This window comes from Mytilus edulis, chromosome 1, assembly GCF_963676685.1.
Source record: "Mytilus edulis chromosome 1, xbMytEdul2.2, whole genome shotgun sequence".
NCBI lineage: Eukaryota > Metazoa > Mollusca > Bivalvia > Mytilida > Mytilidae > Mytilus > Mytilus edulis.
This window is the reverse complement of record NC_092344.1, coordinates 60,777,381-60,787,023: the sequence shown is the minus strand read 5'-3', so window position 1 is coordinate 60,787,023 and position 9,643 is coordinate 60,777,381. Positions and strand designations below refer to the sequence as shown.

The following is a 9,643-nucleotide window of genomic DNA, read 5'->3' as shown; positions in this document are numbered from 1 at the left end:
CCGATCCAAAGCCAGTATATCAGTCACAGAGGACGGGGCACCAGGATAAGCACAGCGAGTCATTTTTTTAATATCTTGACTGAGGGCAGATAGAGATTCATTATCTTTTCTTACTCTAGTCTGTAACTGAGCTCTGAATATTTCAGACCTATGAACTGAACCAAATCTATTATGAAGAACATCAACTAGGCTATCGAAATCACGTCTTTTAAACTCATCTAATTCATTTAAAATGGCTCTAGCACCACCTTTCAAACTGCTAGCTAGACAGAGTGACATTGTATTATAATCCCAACCATTAACTTCAGCTAAAATTTGAAATTGACTGAGATATTCTTCTATATCATCAGTACCATCATAAGGTTGTGGTTTCATATTAACTGTGTGTTTTTGTGCAACACCAGCATGATAACTTGGATGAGATTGCATACCCCTTGTATTTTGACTATAATTGTAATTTTGATTGCTGCTTGTTTCAGAATTTAAAAGTATACAGCTTGTATTTTGGAGCGGTTTATGTTCTCGTACTGCATGTGTTGTTATTATTTCAGCTTCTGGAACAATAATCTCTAAGCTTTCAGATTGAATTTGATCAGATTTAGCCTTTTGTTTATTAAACTCTTCTCTTAAATTAAATATTTGTTCTTCCAAATAAATTTCTAAATGTGTGATTTGATTTTGAAATCTGTCTTCTATCATAGAAAGATTTGCTGCATTTTGTTGTGTCACCATATGAAATGTATCACTTATTTGATTTGTGAGTGATTCAAATATGTCATCTACTGACTGCGAAATAATTGGTGAACTATTAGATTGATGGGATGCTTGAATATATTCATAAGAACTCTGCGAACTTGTTCTCATTGCATGTGTATTATTCACCACTGTATCATCGCTAGCAATTGATAATCTATCTGTTGGATAAAATTGAATTAAATCTGACTGCAAAGAATCTTCCATTTTAAAATGATTTTATTTTTCAAACTTCACCAGATATTTTTTTTTTTTAATGATTTAAAAATTTAAGATCCCACTTCTGACACCAGTGTAACGTTCCGGGGTTCTCTTGTCAGGATGATACACCCGTATTTACCTTTGTGGGCCTCTGGTGAAGGAATTAATAATAAAGATCATAATGGAAGTTCATAAATTGTATTATTTCTATTTAAACAATACATCAAATACAGCGGTTCAAGAAACAAAATACGTTAATAATTATATACAATAAGTAATACGGCAAGGTGCATTGCTTGCACTAAGATTAATAAAACAATTGCTTGGTGCAAGAAAATCTACTTGGTGCACGGCATTCAAATACTCAGCTAACTCGGTGCAGCAAATCTACTTGGTGCACTGCATTCAACTTGAATACTCAGCGTACTCGGTGCATGCAAATCTACTTGGTGCACTACATTACTTGGTGCAGGAATCTACTTGGTGCACTGCATTTAAATACTTTCACCAAACAACTTTACTTGGTGCACTGCATTTAAGAGAGACTGCTAACTGCATGGAGGTTGTTGGAGAGAATCTCAACGTAGGAACATGCGTTCCTTATTTTATACAACGTGTGACGTAAAACACAAGTTCTTCATAAACAAGAACACGTTACGTTACATTTGGCGCGCTATACTGAAACTAAGTATAAACAAATACAAAATGAATAATTACACATATAAATAGAGTCGATATATAGATTTAAAGAAGTCAGCATATAATATAAGGTCAAAGTTAGCTATTTCTTCTGTAAATTACGAATCAGAACACAACAACGGACATCTGCGTGTATCAAGTGTGGAACGAAGACCACAGTAAAATATCAGCTTTCAAATCACCGGGGCGTAACACTGCATATTCTTTTTTTTTTTTATAATTTCCTTTTGACGTGTCGGGGCACTTGTGCATTCCGCCAATATGCTGTTGTCTGTGTGTTTTTTTAATACTTGTCTTTCATTTTCGCTGATTTGCTCTATATTTATGCCATGTTGTGTTTTCATTGTTGGCATATTTGTTTGTTGTTATAGTGATGAGGAATATATTAACACATTGTTGACTGCTATAACCCCATTTTTGACTTTTTGAGCTTCTAGTATTATGTCGGGTTTGTTCACACATCGTTATCAATATAATAATATTTTTTTTAGCAATTATCAAACAAGTGAGAGGGTTAGCTAGCTGTAAAACCATGTGACATTCACCATTTTCTACAGAAGGAAATGCATGTACCGAATTATATGATATGCTATCACATTTTGTCTATGTGTGTTACATTTTAGTGTTATGTCGTTGTTCTCCTCTTATATTTAATGCTTTTCCCTCGGTTTTAGTTTGTTACCCCGATTTTGTTATTTGTCCCTGGATTTATGAGTTTTGAACAGCGGTATACTACTGTTGCCTTTATTTATAACAGTTGTTTTCATGAGTTTGATGAGTTTGTGCTTTTGAGTTAGCTATTTGTTATGGGACTTCCTGATTTAAATTTTCCTTGTAGTTCGATATTTTCTTATTTTACTTTTTAGTTAACATTTTGATATTTTACTTAATTTAACTTCTCTTACTCCTATCAACTCTATGATGCAATGACAGTAGTTTGTATATGGCGTTTTGTGCTGCTGGGCATAACATCCTTATTGCAGATGATTTCAAGTGTCTTAGGCCACTACAAATTGAACCGTTCAACAAGTTTTTAATGTGACAAACAGCATATATAAACACGGTGTAGATCGGTTACATTCTTCTTCACGTACACAGCTACCTGAAAATAAATACACCTTCTTCTTTGAAATTGGTTTGACAGTGCTCTTCCAGAACTTAATTATGTTATAGAAAAAAAAGTTGTGTTTTTTTGTTATTTTTTTTAATTATTTAAAATACAATCTCAACTAAATTTCACTCATTTTATGGGTTCGTTCTTGCTCTGATCAATACGATGTTAAAAAAACAGTTATGTATTTTTTATGAATAGTCGGCTGTAATAGTCAACAAAATGACAAAATGTAAAGCAATGCAAACGAGAAAACATAAATCCTTGATTACAGCTGAGTATTAGTATGTAACGCTCCAACAGCACACATTAAAGCGGCTATCTTGAAATGAGGAACTTGAAGGTACAAATTTTGAATGTTACAAGCAGAATACATTTACACGTTGTATGTCAAGTACATCCTGTTTCACACAGACAGCTACCTGAAAGTAAGAACACAGTTTTCATTGATCTGACAGTTTTTTTCTATTCTATAATCATTATAATGTTATAGAAAATGCAGTTTCAAGAAAATGTAATTGCATTTCCCCCTTAGAATCAGTTCACACCTCTTTCGTTATAAAAGACTTTCACAATTATCTATAAACAGTATAAGATTTTATTTACCCAAGAGCCTGGTTATCTATAATGATGATTTGGGATTTTGAAGACATTAAATCAATCTCATGATTATAATCAAAGATAAATTTGGAATGTGTCAATGGAACACAGATAATGCCTCTTCCCGCTTGCATATAACATTATAAATGTACATAACTCAAGTACAGTAAAACAAATACGCTACTCAAATTCGTACTTAATCTGCGTTTTGTTGTAATAAGTATTATGAATAAGTTTTATAATATTTTATTCAGGCAAACTTGTGTTAGAAAACGGAAACGAAATATTCAACACTGTTTCTATCTGTAAAGGGAAATTAATCTAGAAAAGTAAAAGTGACGCTACCCACATTCAACTTGAACTGTCTTTTGTGGTTATAAGCATAGTGTATAAGTTTCATATTTTTTGTGGAGGCAAATTATAGTTAGAGAACAAAAACCAATTTTGTGGCGTACGGATGTACATAAAGAAGAACAAGGATGAAACGTTTTGCTCCCTCCGCTATGATACGGGCATAAAAAGGAACAATGTCATCCCTTCCTTAAACAACTGGCTCATTCATAGAAAATGTTTTAAACTCCAAAGGTGATTAAGAGAAAGAGTATTTATTTTTTCTTCATTTTTTTTATTGATGAGTTTGAATAAAAGTTGTACAATAGACTGTCCTCTCTCTTTTGTATTCTATTTTTGTCTACTTCTGAGTTTTAATGTCCCTTTTTGTATCTTTTGTCTCTCTTTAAATGTGTGAACAAAGATCTGACCGATATTATATACTATAAAAATGTAAATTTAAACTTTCTGGCAAGTTTCCATACGTATTCATGAATGAGACATGTAAAACTATGTCACAATGCCATTTCATAGTAATAAACATCCATCTAACACTGACATATCAGACATACTTTAATATCCATTACTTGCCGTTATCTCCTTCTCTTACATTAGAAACTAGTACCATTAAAAAAATATTATCAAATGTTAGGTTCAACAGAACTTCTTTTTTCAGCGACGGATTAAAGACTCCTAGAGGGAACCCCTTTAGCCCCAGTTCGATAATACTTTATTTCTCTTTTTGTAACAACTCGTTAAAAAAATTCGACTGACTACGCTATACGATGTTACCCTTACGGATAATTTCTATACCCTTTCCGTGGAACAACAATTATCCCATTATATTTTGTTTTGCCTACTTGAAACAAAAAACTACTGTGGGAAAAAAATACAGTTAGCATGACGCATAATTTTTGCAATGGTATTATAGATGATATTTTATATCATAAGGTTTAATGAAGCAATTGCATTATTGAAAAAAAAGAATCACGTGATGGCATATCAATTTTTGCAAAGGTCAAACAGTGTGGGCGTGATACGGGTTATGTTCTTCTCATATATTTTATGACGATATGATACTAACCCCTAACGGGAGGGATTGTGCCTGATATTCATATGATAATGACAATCTTTAAATCAGTTTAATTGAGGTCTCGAGCTGGCATGTCAGTAACTGCTAGTAGTCCTTTGTCATTGTCATTTTCTTTAGTTTCTTTTGATTCATATTCTGACATCGGACTCTGACTTCTTTTAAACTACGCTTTACTGTGCATATTGCTGTAAATTGTTTTCTTCATTGGCTAGAGTCATAGGGAAATGGTTGAGATCTCAAAAAACATGCTTAACCCCGCCGCATTTTTGAGTCTGTCCCAAGTCAAAAACTCCTGGCCTTTGTTAGTCTTGTATAATTTTTAATTAGTTTATTTGCATATTTCGGCGTTTAGTATGACGTCCATTATCCCTTAACTAGTACAAATTTTTCTTTAGCGGCCAGCTGAAGCACGCCTCAAGTTGATGGATTTTCTCACTGTATTGAAGACTCATTGGAGGCCTTTGGCTGTTTTCTGCTCTATAATCGGGTTGTTGTCTCTTTGGTACATTTCCTACTTCCATTTCCATTCTCAATTTTATATGAATAATTTACACTCGCAAATATTTTTTGGCCCTCGCTTCGCTAAAAACTAAATTTGCGACATGAAAATCGACAATTTGCCATCAGAAGGTGATTGCGCAGGCGGTAATGAGATATAACAAAGAATTTGCTACATTAAAGGAACATGTAGTAAGAAAGAGGGTTGGGTTGAAACGTAAAGGTACAGAAATTTTTTTCCAACGCAGATATATAGAAATATACATGAAAACAAACTTTGAGACGATGTTCTGGTGAACAAATATGATAAAAAGGGAGACGTCAATATGAAAGCAAAGATACAATGTACTGTTAAATGTTCATGATATAATGTCGCACACTTTTAGTCAAACACATCGTATTTTAGCCAAAAACATTGAGTCTTTAGCGGAATAACTCTAGCTCGTTTACTTTATATCCTATTTCATCCATATTCAGGACGAGAACAAATACACAAATACAATTATAAATTTCACAATGCAGGTCGACCAGGATGATTATTGCAACCGGAAATGAACCCCTTAGAGAACTGATGCAAGATTTCTACAATGTGCAGATTATAGCACTCGTCAGCTGTACTCGCAATGAGAATTAACTATTCCGATCGGACAAAACTGTGTTTCATACAAACCTGTACAACGTACATTACTGACAACATATTTACCAATAGTTTTACTTCCGGACAGGAGAAAACTAATAATGACTGTATCCCACTTAAACATTTGGTATCAGAAATTCAAGGGAAAATACAAGTTGGTGATTTTAATGCAGCCGCATAAGCTATGCAAGATATAAATAAATACTGTTGCATAAAGGAAGCATATTTCGGTCATGCAAATGTTAACCGTCAGTGTCAACCGGTTTCTAAATGTGCTAATAAGTATATAAGTAAATATGATGAAATATTTATCAACAAAAATATTTATATTATTCAAAATTTGTTTATTTAATATCAATGAACATCACGCAACCTTTTATGAATGATATGAGTTACAATTATGACTATATTGATTGTGATGTGATTGTCTTTATATCACTTGCAGGAGCACCCAGATTCACATTTGCAGTTTATCGGACCAGTGCAGTCACATCCACACGCACAGGTACCTGAAACATAATAAAAACTCATTTCAATAGACATTTCAATATAAAGTGTATATGTTTTATTAGACGAAAAAAACAACATTTTATTAGTTGATATTATTAACTGCGCTTTTCTAGATTTATCTTCATTAGGAATGCTTAAACACAAAATATTTCGTGCTAGGGATGCATAAATACGTAGGAACGTAATGAACTATATGATCAAGAGCAAAATAAATAGTATAATAGTAACCAAATTCAGCTGGGATCGACTATGCCTGAGTCAATCGAACCTATGTTTTCTTAGGAGTTTCCTGTAATATTTTATTAGAGGCTAAACAACTCAAAATCAACTATACCCATCAAACGATGAATCCTGTTATGTAAGCCAAAATTGCTATTATCTGAGATGCAGTTCCTTCTATTCATGAAGAAGCAACAATCACATCCCCATAGGATTTTCAATCAATTTTTCGTATATCAAAACGGTTTATAGTACATGATAAAAACATGCAGATAAATACTTTGTCTGGAAATAGTTTTATCTTCAGTCTCTTGGCACACCAAACCATATAAGTTTTATTCATTTCCAATTATATAAACAGGAACATGGAAAACTTTTTAATTTTCAACTTACCTTCTGAAATGACTTTTTTTCAGCAAATTATTATTTTTTTTAAATTTATTCCTCTCCTTTTTTTGCTTTCCCAAAGAACCGCGAGTGCATTAATAAATGCAGTAAGAAGTATTTTGTATTATGACGATTTTGACAAGAACATTTTGGTCATGAAACAAGGAAATCTAATGACAAAAAATATAGAATCACCTGCAAAATGAGTCATTCAATCTTTCATTGTTTAATTTTTTACACATGTGCAATCGTAACCAGTTACATGTACTTACCCTGGAATCCTGGCTCACTGCAAAAACTATCACAAAGTATAAGAATGGGTCAGGATGCCAGGCTATTGCAGTTTTTACACAGAGAAATAAATCATGCGTTTTTAAAACTGAAATCATCTTTTAAGTTTTGTTCTAAATTCTATAAACATGAACAAACCTGAACATCTGCAAACAACTTTACATCCGGAACATCCGCATCCATTTGCACATTTACAGGCGTCTCCACATTGACAACATTTCCCGCTGCATCCTGTACCACAGATACACACGTTTGCTACACATAAAGTAAAAAAAGACATATTAGTGATTACTCTTCTAACTTTCACTCTTATAATATATAATCAAATATTTTAATCATTTTTACAGTCGGAAAAAATAGCGATGTTCATTCTTCAAAACTCCAACTGGCCTTTCCAGAATAATAGATACTATATTTAGTCGTACGTTATGCGTAGTAGTATTAAATAAGTAGAGAGGGGGTAAGGTAAAGTGGAGAAAACGGAATACAAAATAAATAGAGAGTGTTCATTTGTATATTAATCTCTATTTTTCAACATCTTAGTACGCATAATAATCATCTTAAAATTCATATTGATAACAAAATTCTAGATCCGCATGATCAGTTTTCCTATTTCGGGATTTAAACAAAACAAATATCAAGATTTTGCTAAGAGTTTTCACAAAATAATGAATAATATATCTCTTTACCCGCCTTATAATTAATTGTACAATAAATTTACGAGAATCTTTGTTTATTAATAATACCCCTAATGCACTATTCTATTTTTTAAGATATGTGCTGTCACGATGTACATAAGATTTGTTTTTAATTTTTAACACACATTATAATTAACGTTAGATTTTCTATTATATATTTTATACATGTAAGTTACTTACTTTCAATGCAGTTACAAGGTCCAGGCATTTTGTTCGTTTATATTGGTCTGCTTATTTGCTATAAAATAGAATTTTTGTTGTCTGGTAGTATGCCGATTTTATATAACCATTTGAGAAAGTTTCGTGTGCAAAAACTATGTTATCTAAGGTCCGACATAGTGTATATAGTATGTCATATGTCATTATATACATATTTAGTTTTTATAAAGACATGGTTTAAATTTGTGAGAAAAAATATAAGTGACTTCCATCATTTTACATTTTACTTGTATTTTATTTACTTAGATAAATTTAGATTTTATAAGAACAATGTATGTCGAACAACAAACTGACCCTTCTTGAGAGCCTCATGTCAAAATCCATATTTTACTGCGTAATAACATAGCAATTAGATTAACCGGACTTATGCACACGCTTTATGTCAGGTGGTGTTTTGCACACAGATAGAGATTTTCACACGTTACCAAATACACTAATAAATAAAATGATTAAAATATCCATCCTACACTATCAAAGCAAACATGCTGTTAATTTAAGTACGGGTCAATAAATATTTTCAGAACTGATATTGACCATCCGATTTATACCATTATAGTTTAAAGTGAAATGTAAAAATAAGGAGTTTATTTTAATATCTTATATGAAAATATAGGGAGTGTTACGAACTATAGTAATTAATTTTTAAATACGACTATACAGGCGATATGGACACACCCTCCTTAAAGTGTTTAATGTTTTAGAACGAATGATATCGTCCTTTTTCTAAAAAAAAAAAAAAGAAAGAAGTACAGCGGAAGATACCAAGACCTTGTTGATAAATATTTCGTATCAACTTCACAAATAATACATGATGGCCTTGAAATATAGATTATAGGTGTACTGACGTTGTTTATAATCTTAATTACGTGTAATAGTGTTCTTTTATCTGGGTTTGTAAATTATTGACCTTAAATGTTTAGTTCATTTTTTTGTAATTTAATTTTGGCGCGTCCTGGAATTTATGCATTCCACCAATATGATGAAGTGTGTATACTTTTTTTTGTATACTCAGTCTTGTCTTTCAGTTTTGCTGATGTGCTTTGTCTATAGGCCATTTTGTCTTTCTTAGTGATTAAGAATAAAACACAATGATGATTGCTGTATCTCCATTTTGACATTTTAACTTCTAGTATTATGTCATGTTTGTTTTGTTAACGCATTGTTCTCAAGATTATTGAATTTTATGCGACTGTCATACAAGTAAGAGGTTTTAGCTAGCCACCATTTTCTACAGAAGGAAATGTCTTTACAGAGTATGAAAGTTGATTTTCATTCGTTTGATGTGTTTGAGCTTTCTTCGTTAGTTTTGACAGTTTATATATTCGACAAATCAGCTTCACAGATGAAATTATTTGCATTCTTCTCTTAAAATAAGTGCATACATATTTTTGTAATAC

General features: G+C 32.1%; 1 protein-coding gene across 1 annotated transcript; it reads right to left on the bottom strand.

The window, feature by feature from the left end:
• Positions 1-6,085: 6,085 nt before the first annotated feature.
• Positions 6,086-8,392, bottom strand: LOC139514943 (metallothionein 20-III). Its single transcript, XM_071304530.1, has 3 exons — positions 8,208-8,392; positions 7,468-7,584; positions 6,086-6,431 (listed from the first exon to the last, which is right to left on the bottom strand). Exons 1-3 carry the CDS (start codon positions 8,233-8,235, stop codon positions 6,358-6,360), a joined length of 219 nt encoding a protein of 72 aa, XP_071160631.1. The 5' UTR covers positions 8,236-8,392; the 3' UTR covers positions 6,086-6,357.
• Positions 8,393-9,643: the final 1,251 nt, after the last annotated feature.